Source organism: Bison bison, unplaced genomic scaffold, assembly GCF_000754665.1.
Source record: "Bison bison bison isolate TAMUID 2011002044 unplaced genomic scaffold, Bison_UMD1.0 scf7180017864267, whole genome shotgun sequence".
NCBI lineage: Eukaryota > Metazoa > Chordata > Mammalia > Artiodactyla > Bovidae > Bison > Bison bison.
The window spans coordinates 2,745,243-2,763,563 of NW_011494839.1; the positions used below are offsets into that span (position 1 = coordinate 2,745,243).

An 18,321-nucleotide genomic window follows, 5' to 3' on the forward strand; every position below is an offset into this window, starting at 1 on the left:
TTTTCTGCATTTGTTTTTGCCCACACTGCACATGTGGCAAGCAGGATCTTAGCTCCCTGGCCAGGGATTGACCCCGTGACCCCTGCTTTGGGAGCGTGCAGTCTTAGTCACTGGACCACCAGGGAAATCCCTGATCACTCTTTCTTGTCTGCAGTTCCCCATGTGTCCTCTTTTTTCCATTCCTAAATGATGTTGCTCATACCAATTCATTCAACTATGGTATCTTCGCCATAGTGGCCTCTACTTGCTTGTTTCAATATAGAAACTTTATCCTTACTTCTTACAGGGCATCAGTGTGTATCTGTGTGTGGAGGAAGGATAGGGTGGACGAAGCAAACCTGAAGAAACTAAAATTTTCCACCTTAAAATGATCTCATCGTGCTTCATCCTTGATTTACAGTTACTGATTCCCTTTTCTTCCATCATCCTTTGGAAGCTATCCTAGGACAGTTCTGGAAATTTCTGTATCATTTTCTTTTAGAAAACCTGTTCTCCATTGAACTGTGCTGCTGTGTGCTTGTTCTGCTTCTGAAGGTTTGTTCTAAGGGACTCAGGATGGGTGCCAAGATTTCGTCACAGGAATGGTTATTGCAGAATTGTTGGTAAGAAATGTGAAAGTTAGGAACAGCAAAAAGATTTAGTAAATGATGATGATTTCCATACTTTATATTTGGCTAGTAAAAATGATGGGACACGTAAATTCCATTTACTGACTTGAAGAGATATTCATGAATTTGTAAGTTAAAAAAACTGTGAACTGTGTGGGATGAAAGAGAAACTTTATGTATACATGTATATAGGAAAGAGTTGATTGAAAACTACTTTGCGGGCCAGACTATTGATAGCTGTTGTTCCTGGGCCGCTAAGCCTTCCCGTGCAGCTTGTCCCCATTCTCAAACCCATGTTGAGGAGAGGAGAAGGCATAGGGCAGCTGCTCCCAGAAAGGACCAGGAAAAACATACCTTTTAAAAGAAAGTGACGGTGTGCCTCAAAATAACAGGGTAGGAAGCTCCAGGGGTTGATCTCTCCATCTAAACAACCTCTTTAAAGGGGGGATGGGCAGAATTCACTATTTCAGGACTCCGGGCGCTGGCTGGACACTGACGAGGACTGCTTGCTGAGGGAGGGGCTGCTGCTCTTCGGCGATTGGGCGTTGTGTTGGGCACAGACCCGTGATCGTCACTCACCCCTCGGCCCTCAGCCTGTGGGAACGCTGTCCAGTCATGGCTTGGTGAGGCCAGGGTGGGCAGTGGGGATCTAGTCCTCCAGAAATTTGGAGTTGCGTCTTTAAGTCAGTCTGGCAGATTCCGAGGCATGGGCACTGATGTTTGCCTGGGTTTCATCCCTTTTCAGCTGCAGAGGCTTCGGCCAGCAGCATCTACCAGAAGAGTTAAGGAATCGGTACTGCCCTCACCCCCTGGCCTTTGGAGCCAGACATTTGGGAAATCTGTGTTGGGTCACCAACTGACTTCAGCAATACTGTAATAGGAGCTTCAGTGACCACACACTACAAGGAGTAAACAAAGTCAAATAGATATGCAAAGGCCAGTTTGGAAAAATCACAAAACAGTTGGCTTCAGCCCACAACAAGTAAAAATAAACAGTCCTGGAAGAGTGAGAGATTAGATTTCCAGTTCCCCAAGTATAATTTGCACAATGTCCAGTTCTCAGTGAAAAACTATAGAACATAAAAAGAAATTGGAAACTATGACCCATACATATGACAAAAGAACATCACAACAGCCACCCCAAGGATGCCCACACATGGGAACTGCTAATCAAAGAGGTTAACTCAACTGTCTTTAATGCTCAATGAGCTAAAGCAAACCAAGGGAGAGAATGAGAGGAAATCAGGAAGGTGCTGTGTGAACAAAATCTGAATCTCAATAAATAGGAATTATAAAAAAGAACCCAACAAGTTCTGGAGCTGATAAGTATGATAACTGAAATGAGAAATTCACTAGAGGGATTCAGCAGCAGATTTGAGTGAGCAGAAGAATAGATCAGCAAACTTGAAGATAAGAACATTGAAATAATCCAGACTGAGAAGCAGAAAGGAAAAGGAATGAAGAAAAATTCCTTCCACAAGAAACCCATTGAGGAATCCCCATGTATACCACATGTGACTCATAGCAGGCCCAGCAGGAGAAAGAAGAGAGAGGGCAGAAAAAGCTGTTTGAATGGTGGGCAACTTCCTGCAGCTGATGGAGATGTGGATATACACATCCAAGAAGCTCAGTGAACTCAAAGCAGGGTGAACATGTGGTGCACCGGTGCCGTCTGCAGATGCATGGAGAGACCTAGAGACTGCCGTACGGAATGCAATTAAGTCAGAAAGAGAAAAACAAACGCCGTATAATATCACGTAGATGTGGAATTTACAAAAATGGTACAGATGAGTTTATTTGCAAGGCAGAAATAGAGACAAATGTAGAGAAAAAAGTTATGGATGGAAGAGTGGAAGTGGGGGGATGAATTGGGAGTTTGGGATTGATATATATACACACACACACACTATTGATGCTATGTATAAAGGGCTTCCCTGGTGGCTCACTAAAGAATCTGCCTGCAGTATGGGAGACCCGGGTTTATTTGCTGGGTTGGGAAGAACCCTTGGAGAAGGGAATGGCACCCCATTCCAGTATTCGTGCCTGGAGAATTCCATGGACAGAGGAGCCTGGTGGGCTACAGTCCATGAGGCCGCCAAGAGTTGGACACAACTGAGTGACTAACACACTGTGTATAAAATAGGTAACTAATGAAAACCTATTGTATAGGTCAGGGAACTCTACTCAATATTCTGTGGTGACCTAAATGGGAAGGAAATCTGAAAAAGAGGGGATATATGTGTATATATAACTGATTCACTTTGCTGTACAGCAGAAACTAAACATTGTAAAGCAACTATAATCTGATAAAAATAAGAAAATGCAACAAAAAGCCAAATTGTTGAAACCCAAAGACAAAGATAACTGGGGAAGCCATGGTAAAAGGACCTGAATATTTAATTCCAGAGCTGAACTAAAATGAAAATGGGGGTTGGACTGAAAAGGAGCGGGGGAAAGCACTGACAACTAACAGACATTGGAAGAGGAAAAGGGAAAGAAGAGGGGATATAGAATGTAATAACATTAAAAGGTGACATCCAAGGTAGTAGACAACACAAGTCATAGAAACATAAGTATACTTAGTAAAACAGAGGTATTTTTTAATTTGTGGAGTTGCAGCAACGTCCTGCAGTAGAGGATTGGATAGATTATGGTCCATCCATATGGTGGAATACTTTTACAGCCTCAAAATGAGGACGGTCTCCGTGTACTGATAGGGAAAGAGTTTTAAGAAAAATTTAAAGACAAGGTACAAAACAAGTATGATATGCTACCATTTATGTAAAAGAAGTAGAACCATGGTATATAACAGTGTTTCCATATGTTTGAGCCAAAAACGCAGGAAGCATACCCACAAAACTTTTCAGGTAAAAAATGATCATTTTAGGGGAGAGTCTGGCAGTTGATTGGATCGGGAATGGGGTAGGGGTAAGGTTTTATCGCTGTGTTCTTTTCTCCCTCCCTCTTTCCCTCCTTGATTTTTATTTTTAAAACGTGAGTGCAGTATATTTGAAAAAACGTAGTGAAAAAAAGATACCACTCTTTCTCCCAATCTGGTCCTATATTAAGCCTCAGGCAAAGCTTTGAGGTAGTTTGCATTGCCATCTCTGCAAAGTCTCTTGGAATTTTCTATTCTTTCTAGAATGTAATCTTAGGTATAGGCTCCTTGCCCACTAGGTAAAGAAAATTCTTTTCACTGGATGATTTGCCATTTTGTTTTGACAGCTACTCCGGCCTTTCTTAGGTTGTATGTGAAATAATCCATAATTGTTAGAGCTGTTTCTGTCATTAAGTGAAGGTCTTATTTCTTACCCTGTTGTAAATGTTACTTCTGGGGCTAGTCTTGCTGGAAGGCGTTGGGCTCCTATGATGAGTGAGCTTTTCCCCTTGAGCTAATATCTAATGTTCATGCTCAATATGGTCAAAACAGAATTCTTGATAATGAGTCCCAACTTCAGGGCTCTGTAGGAAAAAAAGGACATGAATTATGGATAGTTTTCTGGGTTTTTTTTTCCCCCCAGTTAAGGGAAGTGAGACATCAAGAAGTTGTGACTTGTGAGAAGTCACCTAGGAAATAGGAGTACAGGCAGGGAGAGGCCCAGCCGTGGTCTCAGAGCCCTGACTCCTGGATGGTGCCGCTGTCTACATTGATGGTGCAGATCCTAGCGTGTTGTTGCGTGCACTCAGCACAGTGTGGGTTGAACCCTTCACAGGAGGCTCATTCAATTTTTGGACCTTATGTAATTATCCTCCCAAAGAGACTCTCAAGTTTACTTCAAGGATGGATTAGTTTGGACATGTAATTTGGGAGCAGTGATCCTTCTATCAGCGTCTGGATGCAAAGTGATTGCCAGTGATGAAACTGTACCTTCTCTGTGTAATTTAAGATACTGAATAGAAGGGAATGCTCATGAAGTCATGCTTATGATCTTGAACTCTTTTAGATTACTGTTGCATAATCAATAGAATGTGTCTTTTGCAGCATTTTTTAGAAGCTTTCTTAAATGTATTGGCTCGAATGCGTTAATTATATAGCATTTCTACATTGGTTTCTGGGGTTATATTTGTACAATGGGGATGATAATCTTTGCCATCTTCACAGGATTGCTGTAATTACTAAACGGGATCACAGATGTGAATGTACTCTTGTAAAACTGTAAAGTGCCTTGTAAATACAGAGATGGCAGTACTAGTATTAACTAGATCTCATCTGGTCCCCGTGTGTTCGTGTCATTCCACTCTGTCCCTTCCAGGCCCAGTCTTTTCTAGGAATAACGTTAGAAGGGTCACATTAAATACTTGTATTTCTGTATGTTAGCTTTTCCCCCTATGTCTTTATTTTTGTAGATACTTCCATCTAAATAAGGACAATTTTGAATGATGGTGTATGCAGAATTTTATCATAAACTGTCGCTAAACCATATGGTAAAACAATAAACCATATGGTAGATTTGAAGTAAGAGATTTGTGAGTAATGCTGTGGACACAGGATTTGTAAGCAGATCTGTGTTTTAAAATCTAGTTGTCACCCTGTATTGACTGTGTGACCTTATATATAGTCTCGTGTAGATTCAGTGTTTTCATGTATAAAGTGGAAGATAATAATAGTCATTTTCTGACACTGTAGAGGGCCAAATGAGATAACTTTTTTTTAAGCACATGGAACATTTTCTGAACTTAAACTAACCTCATTCCTCAAACATACTAATTCTAGTTCAAACATAATCACTTGATATTTAATAGTGTTTCCACTTTGGTTCCAATCCTTTTTATGTAAATCATGTTGCTAAAGATCAAAAGGTAACGCCACAATTGTTCTAGATACTCTTTATTTTAGATTCACTGAGATGGAAGATGAAAAAACCACATAACTGTGTGTTGTTTCTGGCTTATGTGAATATATGGGAACCTCAGAACTCATCAGTTATTTCACAAACAGTATGCACTTACTCAAGGAGGGCATAGCAGCCCACTCTAGTATTGCTTCCTGGAGAAGCCCATGGACAGAGGAGCTTGGTGGGCTACAGTCCATAGGGTCATAAAGAGTTGGACATGATTGAAGCAACTTAGCATATGCACACACATGCAGTTATTCATTCATTCATTCAGTGTATGTTATGCATCCCTACATGGCACTATTATTAGGCTCTGAAATACAAAGATGAAAAAGTAGTTTGTGCCTGTATTGGAGGTCATCATTTGTTGAAGTAGACAGAGAAATAAGTAATTTTGTACAATATCAGAAGTGGTCTGACTGGGGTCTGCCCAGGCGGCCTTGAGAACCCAGAGGAGGTGCCCCCATCTCTCCTAGACGGCGGGTGTGCGTGTAGCTGTCCAGGTGTGCTTCCCAGGGCAGGGGTCACCGGAGTCGAGTCTGGAGAGAGCCAGCGCCTGGAAAATGAGGCCTTTTCATCGAGGATAAGGAGATGGAGTTTAGTTTGAAATGGTGATAGACCAATGAATACTTTTATTTAGAGCAACATGAACAGGTTTGGAACTTGGAATAATTACCGAGAGGCATACCTACCTCTTAAGCAGTGGCATCAAACATCAATTTTATCACCATCTTCACTGGCACCATTTCTTTGAAACCTGTTATATATCTGACCTGTGTATATAGTATCTCATTTAATCCAACACTGTTTGAATTAGATATCATTGCCGTTATTTTATAGCTGAGATAACTCTGGGTAATAGCGGTTGATAGAAGAGTTAGTGATGGGACACACACTAGAGAGTCTTTGATTGCCTGTCACTCGACCTTTGGAGAGTTAATGGAAGTTAAGATGAGAGATGCTGACTTGTTGATCCTTAGCCTTCATTTTCATGTTTTATATTGTGAACATTTCGCTGAATTTAGTTAGTTTCTAGACTTTGAAGACTTCATTCCCTACAAGATAGCTTTTAACCAAAGTCTGTTATTTTGTCTGGCGCCCCAGAAACTTTGGTTCTGTCTCACACTGCAGGGAAACATGATGGTTAGACTCATGGAAAGAAGACATGTCAGTATCCAAACTGCGTTATTCTCCATTCTATCTCCTTTTCCTCTAAAGTTATCATAAAGGAATTTGAAATGACACCTTGTTAGGATTAGAGGTGCTTGAGTTCTAAGTCTCATATGTAACTGGGGCCCTGGTTTCTCAGTGTGAAGGATGATTTGGAACTAGGTTTTGTCCCCCTGCTCCGTAGTGTTTTTATAGTGTATTGAAGCAACAGAGGGAGAGGTGATCATTCTTGGAAGTTTAAAGAAAGAAAAAACTGATGATTAATCCAACCACACTCCTGATTATGTTTCCAAATGCTGATAAAATTGATCATTTACCCCTTCATTCTTAGCTGTTTAATTGAAAATCAAATAAAGTACCTCTTCTTTCCTAGAAATGTGGCATGACAGTTGATGAATTTTAAGAAATATTGGTATGTAACTAGAAGGTGCTCTTGATAGGTTATGTGCAGTTTTGACTTACTCTACTCACCTTTTTACTCCTTTCATTTCAGCTCAATCTGAAATTGAAGTTTCTGTGTCTGCAAGGAATATCAGACGGTTACTAAGTTTCCAGCGGTATCTTAGATCTTCACGCTTTTTTCGTGGTACTACTGTTTCAAATTCTCTGAACATTTTAGATGATGATTATAATGGACAAGCCAAGGTGTGTATAGCTTTCTTCAAGAAAACATTGATTCTTACATAGGTTTAATGAAACCTTGTTTCTCCCATAAGATACTGATTTTATCTAGCCTTTTTTTGGTATGTGAAATCAGTTGAACTCAATTTTTATTATAGGTTTTCCCTTTAGAGCAGCTGTTCATCTTATGATTAGGTTATTACAGAGCAAGGAACTAAAATAATGAAAATGTTTTCATGTATTATAGCATTACAACATTTATTGTAATAGCAAGTAGATCAGTGGAACATTAAACTGTAAGATCACAAGGATCCTAATGCTGGAAAGAATATTATGGCTTTTCTGATGTAATTTCTCTATACTATAGTTAAGAAGGGACTCGGTTGCTCTCTTCCAGTTGTTTAAAAGTAAACTCAGCACAGGAAGTCTCATGACTTTCAGTCACACTTTTCATGATCTCTTGTATAAGTGAGATATTTGGAAGATTTAAATGTTTTTTTAAATTCGGTGATTGTGAGCATTGTTTTTTTCATGTAGTTTAAAGAAATATCTTAATGAAGGTGGAAATTGGCTGAGGTGGTTTTTTACTAAATGAGGATTTTTTAATAATCTCACATTTCTAACATTAGTAAAAGTATTCTTTGACTTAACACCTACGGGTTAGATGTAGGTTTGTGTAGATGGGGCCAGGGTACCCACTCTATGATTACATTAAAGTGAAAACATTTACTTCCCTGTTTGATAAAACAAATCAATGGAAAAGCACTCATACTTTCTTTAAATTTAAGAAAGTTCACAAGTTCTGCTTTTTCAAATGAGAATATTGGTCTGTGTGTCATTGGTTGTTAGGACTATTATCACTTCTTCTGGTAATACCTAGTATTGCTTATGCTGATTTAGCCATATATGAATATATGACAGTGAACTTTGGGTTCAAAATACAGATTTTTTCTTGAAAATAAAGTCCACGAAATTTTCAGGTTACAAAGACATGGTGTAAAAGTATCTGTTTGATTTTTAGGGTTGTTGTGGGGCTTATTTGCTTGGCTGAAATAACCATCAACCTAAAAATTATGTAGTAAATGCTATGGACTATTCTATTAGGATATTTAAGGAATATTAATAAATAAATTGGGAATGTGTTTTAAGAAGAAAATAACAAATAATTTAAGTGTAGTATATACTACAGGTGTCTGGTACCTGGATTCCAGAGTCTGATCACCTAACTTAAGACCCAGCTCTGTGACTCTTGCTGAGCAAGTTAATGACTTTTTCCCTCTTTTCCCATCTGTAAATGAGGGTTGAAAACAATGCCTACATGATAGTGTTGGTGTGAATAGTAAGAATGTGTCAAAAATAAAGCATTTTTAATAGTACCTGGAATGTAGCAAGTATTCAACTATTGCAACTTTTATTAGATTTTTAAAATCTAGTTTCTAGACCATGCAATGTGTGAACTACACTTCTCTGATGGCTATTGGAATTCTTGACAGTTCATGAGAGCATAAGAATAAGTCAAAAGGAACACCAGCCTTACCTCTGCATTTATCAATTGAGAAAACATTAATTGTTTTTCAAATGGAGTTTATCCCTTTGGACATATTTTGGAGTTGTTTGGAAAGGTCATGACTAAGGAGAGTGATCATTAGCATTTCTTAAGTCGACCACTTTCTGTTTTTGTTAGCTTCCTTATGGACTATCTACAAAAGACAGAGAAAGTTACTGAGATTAAATTACAGTAGGAATGTTTGGTTTTCATTTCAGTGTATGCTGGAAAAAGTTGGAAATTGGAATTTTGATATCTTTCTATTTGATAGACTAACAAATGGTAAGTGAAGACTTTGACTTACTCTCATGTATTCTCAGGATTGCTGCATTGATGGGATTGCCGCTGCTTTCATTTATTGAGTGTGGGCGCCCTCTGCTGGCTGAGGGAGCATCATATTGTTCCTTCTTCAGTGACTGATCTGTAAGCCTAGAGCATCCATCTAAAATTTTACTTTTGATTATCACTCTTAGTAGTAATCAAAAGTAATCCCTGTCATAGTCACTTGGGTATCTCTAATTAAACCTACTTCTGTTAATAAGAGGCTTCTCAGCTGGTTCAGTTGGTAAAGAATTCACTTGCCGATGGCAAGAGACGTGGTTTCAATCCCTGAATCAGGAAGATCCCCTGGAGGAGGGCATGGCAACCCACTCCAGTATTCTTGCCTGGAGAATCCCATGGACAGAGGAGCCTGGCGGGCTGCAAGTCCATGGGGTCGCAGAGTCAGACACGACTGAGCATGCACTTCTATTCTTCTTTTCTCTTGCTATTAATAACCCAACGTGCACATTATTATCTCATGGTTCTTGATGTTTCCTTTTGGGGTTTTTTTGTGCTGTAGCCATGTACAGTGACATCCTCCAATCTTATATTCCAGTTTTGATAGCCCGAGATGTATGGTAGATTGACGCCCTTTTGAGAGATGGCTTTTCTTCTCACTCTGGTTCTCAGGCTCTCTTTCTCTGCACACTTTAGAGAGATGGTGTGTTATGATCAGCAGAGCGGGCCCTTCTGACACTGCTTCTCTCTGGCGGGGTGGGTAGGGGAGAGCTTGGAGCTAATCACTATCTATGGAAAGTTTGAGTACGTTGGAAAAAAATAAAGGTGATTCTGATTTGTTTACCTCTTTCTGAGTTCTGTTTTGCTTTGGCTGAAAGTGAAAAAAGTGTTAGCTGCTCAGTCGTGTCCGACTCTGCAGCCCCATGGACTATAGCCCGCCAGGCTCCTCTGTCCAAGGGATTCTCCAGGCCAGAATACTATGGTGGGTAGCTATGCCCTCCTCCAGGGGATCATTCCAACCCAGGGATTGAACCCAGGTCTCCTGCATTGCAGGCAGATTCTTTACCAACTGAGCCAAGGTTCATTTTTCTTTATTGTCTTTGGGCACAGAAACAAAATTCCCTTTGGGAATCATTTTTCATTTTGTATAAAATTTTTGACGTAAAAAGTTGGTGGTAGCTATATATTCCAACTAGACTTTGTCCCTTTTGCCTTTTAAATAAATGAAGCAGAGTGGGAAGTTCACTGAGAGGAAGTTCTCACTGTTGAAATAAGTATGTGGCTCCCTGCTATACTTTGAAACTACCTTTTTTTCCCCCTAATTTTACTTTGGAATAAAGTTCCTTTTTACAAGGAAGCCAAATATGGAAACCACCCTATAGTCATCTTGAGAATAGCTTGGGTCCACACAATGGACAGATGGGGAAGGACAGGGAAGCCTGGTGTGCTGCAGTCCACGGGGTCACAAAGAGTCAGACACGACTTAGTGACTGAACAATAACGAAGAAGCTTTTTAGTATCACATCGTCATTCCTCTGAGCTGTGTGGGCCAGGCATAGTGAGGACACCGCTGTGATCACGTTCTAGCTGTCTGTATCTGTCGACAGAAAAACTAGACCATCCCAGGCACAAGTGTGAGGACAGTAAAGGCCACCTCAGTGGCGGAGCCTCCCTCCCACTTCCCCGCCTTCTGTTTTTCTTCTTCTCTCTTCCTGTTCTCTTTCTCTCTGCCCTCTGGTGACCAGTGTCTCTTCCCCTCCCAGGCCCCCACTCAGGCCTGTCCTCCTAGAAAGGACTCTGATCGCGTCTACACAGCTGTCCCTCCATGCAGCCTTCCTTCCCTCTTTGAAAATATAGGTGCCTCAGCTTCTTCCAGATCTGGGAAACTCCCCTTTCCTACCACAACACAAATATTCCTTTAGTCCTTATCTCAGGATAAATATAGATAATACAATGCCCCCCTTAACACCTTCAAGGTCTAACCTCACGTAACACTTAACAGCTCATAGCCTATTCTTAGTCCCCTGGACACTTTGTCACTCACAGAAATAGTTGATTGTTTTTCTCTAGATTTTATTTTTAAAAAGAATGTATCTTGCCAGCCAAGGGGCGTGGCGGTGGAAGTGGATTGAGGGTGGCAGTGTAAGATGCACAGAATTCTAGTCACTGGTCCACGTGAGTTAACTTAGGTAGCACTTGGCTTGCCTGTGGGCTTCCCTGGCGGCTCAGATAGTAAAGAATCTACCTGCAGTGCAGGAGACCCAGGTTTGACTCCTGGGTTGGGAAGATCCCCTGGAGAAGGGATGGCTACCCACTCCAGTATTCTTGCCTGGAGAATCCCATGGACAGAGGAGCCCGGTGGGTTCTAGTTCATGGGGTCGCAGAGAGTCAGACACGACTGAGCAACTAACACCAGCTCTTCTTTAATCATCTCACCCCTTTTTTGTGGAAAAGGTGGCCAAATGATTTCTTCTTAGAGTTGTTAGGGGTTAGTAGAAACCATCTGTGGTTAGCTGCCCACTTGTTTTACAGATGGTGACCTATTAATGCATATTCAGTTCACTACAGTCACCTAAAAGTTAAGGAATTTTATATAGGAAGAGATACTATTGGGAAACAAGTGGGCAGAAGAAAGTTCCTTTTTAACTTGCATTATTTAGTTGGATCTGCTTTCCTTTCAAAGCTGCTTAGCCTGGAATGAATCCTGGATGATGCATGTACTTGGTATCTAAGTTTTCGCTTCTTGCTCATTGGGCTGGTGTGCCCTGTGTTTCTTCTGTGGTGGTTTTTCAAGTGATACTGTGAGGAGGGCAGGGAAGAAGCTCTGAGTCCCACTACTCCTGGCTTGTCCACTGCAAGGTAGTAGGATATATTTGGCTTCTCTGGTGGCTCAGACAATAAAGAATCTGCTAGCAATACAGGAGACTCAGGTTGGATCCCTGTGTCAGTAAGATCCGCTGGAGAAGGGAATGCCAACTCACTCTATTATTGTTGCCTGCAGAGTCCCATGGACACAGGAGCCTGGCAAGCTACAGTCCATGGGGTCGCAAAGAGTCTGACATGACTGAGCGACTAACATACACACACAGACACACACACGGAAGATATTAGATATTGCTTTCTGCAGGAAGGAGTTAAGTTACATGAGATGCCAAGAAAGGGCTTGTCACCCCTGAAGGTCACCTGGCACACGAGGGCCCTCGTTGCTGGACCCGTGTTGTCGCCGGAGCCCAGTAGAGTCCCATCCGGAAACCTGTTGAGAGCCATAACGCCGTAGGCAGGCCTGTCCTTTGGTATGTCTTTATATAGGGTAACTTTTCTCTAAGTTATAAATTTTCTTTTCCAAGAAAACGTTTGTTTCCATTTTCATATAAAAGAATTTCTTCAGTGCCTGTTTCTTGTTGTAACATATCAACTAAGCATCACTTGCTTTGAAATAATAAATTTCATTGACTTGTATTCTTACTCACTGGTATTAAGTCAGTTGGTATCTTGTGAACTGAAAATAAGAAAAAAATGTTGGATGCAGGTTTTCATTGTAGTATGGGTGGTACACTTTGACAGATTGGTTCTTGTCAGATTCCTCTGAGGTTCTTGGAGGGAAGACGTTAGCATACCTTTCTTACTGCCGTTTGCCTGAATTCCAGATGAGGGTATTTTACCATTGGATTGCAGCTTCCTTAAAACTCACTCTAGACCCTAGAGATCAATCATTTATTTCATTAGGTTTGGGAAACAGTTTTGGGGAGAACCTATGATTACCTGAATATAGAGAATGAATATACATCCTTTTTTTTAAATTGAAGTGTAACTGACATATTAGCTTGAAGTATACAACGTAGTGATTTACTGTTTGTATACACTGAAAAATAATCACCACATGGGTCTAGTCACCACATATAGAAGTTACATCTTTGTATTATGATGAGAATTTTTAAGATCTGGTATCTTAGCAGCATTCAAGTATGCAGTACACTTTGTCCATCTCCCCACACCCTCACCTCTGGCAACCACCGATCTGTTCTCTGTATCTGTGAGCTCAGGACTTTGTCGTTTGGGTTTAGATTCCATGTAGAGGTGAGATCATACGGCATTTATCTTTCTCTTTCACTTAGCACAGTTTCTCAAACTCCCTCCGTTTGTCACATGAGGCAAGATTTCCTGCTTCTTATGCCTGAGTAATAGCCCATTGCATACATATCACAGTTTCTTTATCCAGTCATGCATCTGTGGGCCCTTAGGTTGATTCCATGTCTTGGCTATTGTAAATAAGCTAGTGAAGATGGGGTACAGATATCTTTTTGAGATAGTGATTCCATTTCCTTCAGATATGTACCCCAAAGTAGAATTGCTCAATCATATGGTAGTTCTAGTTTAAATTTTTTAAGGAACCTCCATTGTTTTCCATAGTGACTACACCAGCTTAAGAATCCCACCAACAGTTCACCAAAGGGTTCCCTTTTCTTCACACCCTTGCCAGCACTTGTTATCGCTTATCTTTTTGATCATAGCCATTCTGACAAGTGTGAGGTAATCCCTCGTTGTGGTTTTAATTTGCGTTTCCCTGGTGATCAGTGAACAGCTTTTCATTTACCTATTGGCCACTTGTATGTCTTATTTGGAAAACCATTAATTCAGATCCTTTGCTCATTTTTTAAAACTCAGATTTTTTTTTTTATTATATGTTCTGAAACATCAATGTATCTGTCCCAAGAAAAATTGGTTGTTACAGCAGTAAAAATAGGACCATAGCCCACTTCTTCACCTGATTCTAGACCACATGGGCTCATATTTGCACCAGTAGAGTGTTACCAAAATTTGAATACATTTTTTAAGTTTTCACTTCTTAAAGGTAGAAGATTTGAAATGGGTTTTTTTTTTTTTCTGTTTGAAGACGATAAGTGAGGTGGTGTTTAAGAGGGCTCTCTTGGCAGCCACATCCTTTCCCGTGTTGCTCATGCAAACATTGTTCCAGTTAATTTGCTTTTTTTCCTCAGCCATGGGCTTCTCAACAGTTATTCAGGCAGTTTGGATTAGGTTAGCCCAGTAGTCCTTTATCATTATTTGTAAATATTATTACTACACATTTTCATTTAGAACTAGTTGGGTCTTTATATGTTTGTATTGTAAGAATCATAAATTTCTTTTGAGAATACAGAATCATGTGTTATGTTATTGTCTGAATGCTGGCAGTAATATATGAGCTTACACACTTTTAAATATAGAGTCTATTTAATTGTTAAATAATACAGCATTTATAGTCAAGATGCTTTGCTCTGGGACACACCTGCTCAGTTAGGGGGATGGTTGCAAGGAGGTTTTAGGTGCTTTGGGAAATTGAATTAAACTTACTCAGTGTGGATAATTTTCAAAGTTTTCTATCAATTCTAATTATTTATCATCCATTTGTTTGGTTTTTGAAAAATAAAACCAAAAAAAAGTTTTTTCTTAGAATGGAAAAAAAGATGTGATATTTAAAATTCAAAACTGGTAAGATAAGATGTAAATTTTAGATGGACAACAAGTAGGACTTGGTACTCTTTATGTTGTATATTCAAACCCTTATTTGGAAGCATAGTGCAGTTGTGTTATTAATACCTTGTATTCCTACTAATGTCTCCTCTTCTTTCTTTTTAGGAAATAGTCTAGTAAGTTTAACCTTTCATTTATTTAGTCTCCATGGATTAATTGAGTACTTCCATTTAGATATGATGAAACTTCGTAGATTTTTAGGTAAGTGATTCTAATCATACATTTAAGAGTAATATTTATATGAGAACTTGTGACCTTTTCTCTCGGTTATATCAGCTATGGCTTTAAAACTAACCGCCCCAAAGTTAGTGTTTTGAAGCAACACATGTGTACGGAGCCCTGAGTCTGTGGGCTGCTGCTGGTCTGGCTGAGCTTGTTTGTGTCCCTGCCCGGGACACTGGATGAGCCGCATGGCAGCTTCACGGGCCTTGGCTGGGCCCTCCCCAGGGGCACTGGGCCTGACCCAGCTCAGCATTATGTGGTCTACTGTTAAATTAAAGGGAGGCAGAGGTGTTTGGCACCATCACAGAGTCACATTAAAAACAAAAAACAGGAACTTCCCTGGGGGTCCAGTGGCTACGACTCAGTGCGCCCAATGCAGGAAGCCTGGGTTCGATCCCTGGTCAGGGAACTAGATCCCGCATGCTGCAGCTAAGATCCAGTGCAGCAAGATAAATAAAACAATTTTTTTTGAAAAATTATTATTTTACAATGAGCCGAGCTTGTTCAAAGTGCAGTGGCCAGTTTTTAGGAGACCGCTGGTGTGTCCAGAGCTTGGGCTGGATGCCCATCCACCACAACCCTATTGCCGGAGCTGGTCACAGGGGGGACTGCACCCCTGGGTGGGGAGCTGTGAGGGCCCAGTGCCATGGGTGGGGGCACCAGGGGCCTGGTGAGCTGGAGCCCCTTTACCCACAGTCTCCCATGTCAGCCACAGCTTTCTCACAAAGACAACACAACTTCTGTCCTTTCCTCACTTCTTGAAGATTAAACCCTTAAATGATTAGGTACGTGGCACTTGGATCTTCTCTTTTCCTGATCCCTGAAATCTCTTGACAGCAACCTCCAAGGATTATTTTGACTATGTTTTAATGTACTGAGTGATATTTAAGAGCACTCTGCCAGGAAACAAATTGGGGTCTTTCACTAAATAAATGTGTTAGAAGAAAATTAGCATAAGGATTCTTTCTTATTTTTTTAAGGAAGAAGAGAATATTTTCTTTCCTCTTAAGTAGCTAACTAAGAGAAGATATCTAGGACTTTTTGAAAGACTGTTAATGCATATTTATTTATAAATTGTATGTCTGTAATATGTACTAATACATAAATTATACAAGCACATACAAACGTAGATATTAACGAGAGTATTTAAAAAGCTATTTTAAAGGATGGAATCAGAGTCAGTGGAAAGTTCCAGTGCTCTTTGCCCCTCACCTGTGTGTCCTAGTGTACCACTTTGGGGTTGGCTCACGGTACCGGGCACCACTGGGCCGAGTGCAGGGCTGCTGGGGCCGTGGTGCAGGTTTGATGGTGGCGGGTTTGGCTGGACCCCTCAGTCTCGTCTGCTTTTTCATGGTTAACGTAACTGACACTGAGCAGAGGAGGCAGATTAACAGGTCATCCTTCCCGCACTCCTAAAAAACTAATTCCAGATCCAAAACTCACCTCACTGATAAAGCATCCTGGAATCCACACACATTCCCCAACGTCTGTACTCGTATTGCATCAGAGATGTTTGTTCCCTAACGGATTCATCGTTCCTGTAACAGCACCTAGCACAATATGTATTTATTGAATGAATTGTACTCCTTTTACTTAACTAAAATTCTTTTTAAAGTAAACAACAGTCAAAGGAGTTTGGCACAATGAGATTGACATTTTAAAAGAGAAGAAGAAAAAAAATAATTTTACAAATTTGACATGAATACCTTCTCGTTTTAAAAGTTTCAAACGAGTTAGTCACAGTGGTGGTCATGTGAGTTCTGGAGTGGTTATCATCTCTCTGAATTGAACAGTTAGCTGATAGCCACGTGAGTAGGGTAAGTGGGAAATACATAATTGTTGCAATTTTTGCACTTGTAAGTGCCTCCTGTTTGCAATTAAATTGGGGGTCTTTTTTCCTTTGATGCAGTGATGATTCAAGAAGATTACCACAGTCAGAACCCTTACCACAATGCAGTCCACGCTGCCGATGTTACTCAGGCCATGCACTGTTACCTAAAAGAACCTAAGGTAAGGTGCTGGCGTTTACAGTCAGCCAGAGCCCTGAGCAAACTCTCTTGATTTAATTTCAAGCACTTCCTTAAGTTAGTGATTTTGTTGTTGTTTACTCTCTCAGTCATGTCTGCCTCTTTGTGACCCCATGAGCTGTAGCCCACCAGGCTCCTCTGTCCATGGAATTCTCCAGGCAGGAATACTGGAGTGGGTTGCCATTTCTTCCTCCAGGGTATCTTCCCACCCAGGGATTGAACCCACCTCTCCTGCATTGGCAGGCGGATTTTTTTTTTTTTAACCACTGAGCCACCTGGGAAGCCCTAAGTTGGTGATTTAATCAGACTCAGAAGCTTCCTTCTCAGGAATGAGATGTAGCAGGATCAAGTTTGCAAATGTGGCTGTATTTTTAATCACACTTTAAGCTAGAGAATCGAGGTGATTGTCGAGAGCAAGGCTGCAAAAGCCCAAGCGAGGGCCAAGCCATCCAGCTTCTCCACGCGAGTCATCTGGCGATTACACTGAGCTCCATGAGGACAGGGATGGCATTGGTGTCATGTCCAGTGATGAATAGGGAGCTGTGGGACTGAAGTGGGAGAAATTACAGAACTGTCCTGGCTGTGGAGGGAGAACAAAGCAGACAAGACCAGCAACCCAGCTGCTGCCCGTGAGGGGCCGTTTCTGTAGCCATGGGGCAGGAGAGAGGTGGGCAGTTGGTGAGGTCTTTGGAAATCAGAATGAGGAGGATGTGGTGTCTGGATGCCTTTGTCGGGGGTGAAGTAGGAAGAGGGATGGGTGGATACCGCCCTGAGCAGCTGAGGGAATTGCTGAGAGGGAGAGAAGGTAGAAGAGGGGAGAGGCCCGGGGAGATGGTGAGCTCCATTGTGGATGTGTGTGGTTATGCGTGTCCCTGCCATATCCAAGTGGAGGGATCTAGTGAAGAGGTGGATAGGAGTCTGCAGTAAAACAGAGAAGTCAGAGTTGGGGGTCATCAGCCATAGATGTAATGGAAGCCATGTTTGCTCATGGACGTTTCCTGTTCTAGAGCTGGTAAAATTACATCCGTCCTCCCTTAGGCCTGCTTCTAGACTCCTCTCCTCTGGGGTCTTAGTTCCAGCTAGATGTTGGGAGGGAAGCAGGCTGACAGGGCCAGTTTGTGCCAGTTGATGCCAACTCCAAGAATACAGCCACGTGGGTGCCACTCTTCTGGTTTTTCAAGAGATCGTGGAATATGTGAAAATACCCCAATTAAAAAACCAATTTTATTGTGGCATCATTCATATACAGTGATAAAAATGGATACGTTTTATGCATGTACACCCAGCTGCCCCAATTTTTAAATTAAACTGTAAAAAAATACTCAGGGGGAAAAAAAAACAAACCTCTGGGCCAAGCCTAAAGTTTCTCTTTGACAGTCTTGTGGGAGAAATTGGTACTTCACCACCACACAGCCAGGGAAGTGGACCGATGGAACTAAGTGCGGCATTCCGGGGGACCTGAGCCGGTGCGGGGGTAAACC

At 41.2% G+C, this 18,321-nt stretch overlaps 1 protein-coding gene across 3 annotated transcripts in view; it reads left to right on the top strand.

The window, feature by feature from the left end:
* Window positions 1-18,321, top strand: part of PDE7A (phosphodiesterase 7A) — a 108,906-nt gene that overhangs the window by 79,828 nt on the left and 10,757 nt on the right. For all 3 annotated transcript variants that reach the window (XM_010848478.1, XM_010848480.1, XM_010848479.1), the window contains exons 4-7: window positions 7,107-7,258; window positions 8,999-9,062; window positions 14,697-14,792; window positions 16,723-16,823. In XM_010848478.1, coding sequence (XP_010846780.1) covers window positions 7,107-7,258; window positions 8,999-9,062; window positions 14,697-14,792; window positions 16,723-16,823 — 413 coding nt within the window. The remainder of the gene's footprint in view (window positions 1-7,106; window positions 7,259-8,998; window positions 9,063-14,696; window positions 14,793-16,722; window positions 16,824-18,321) is intronic.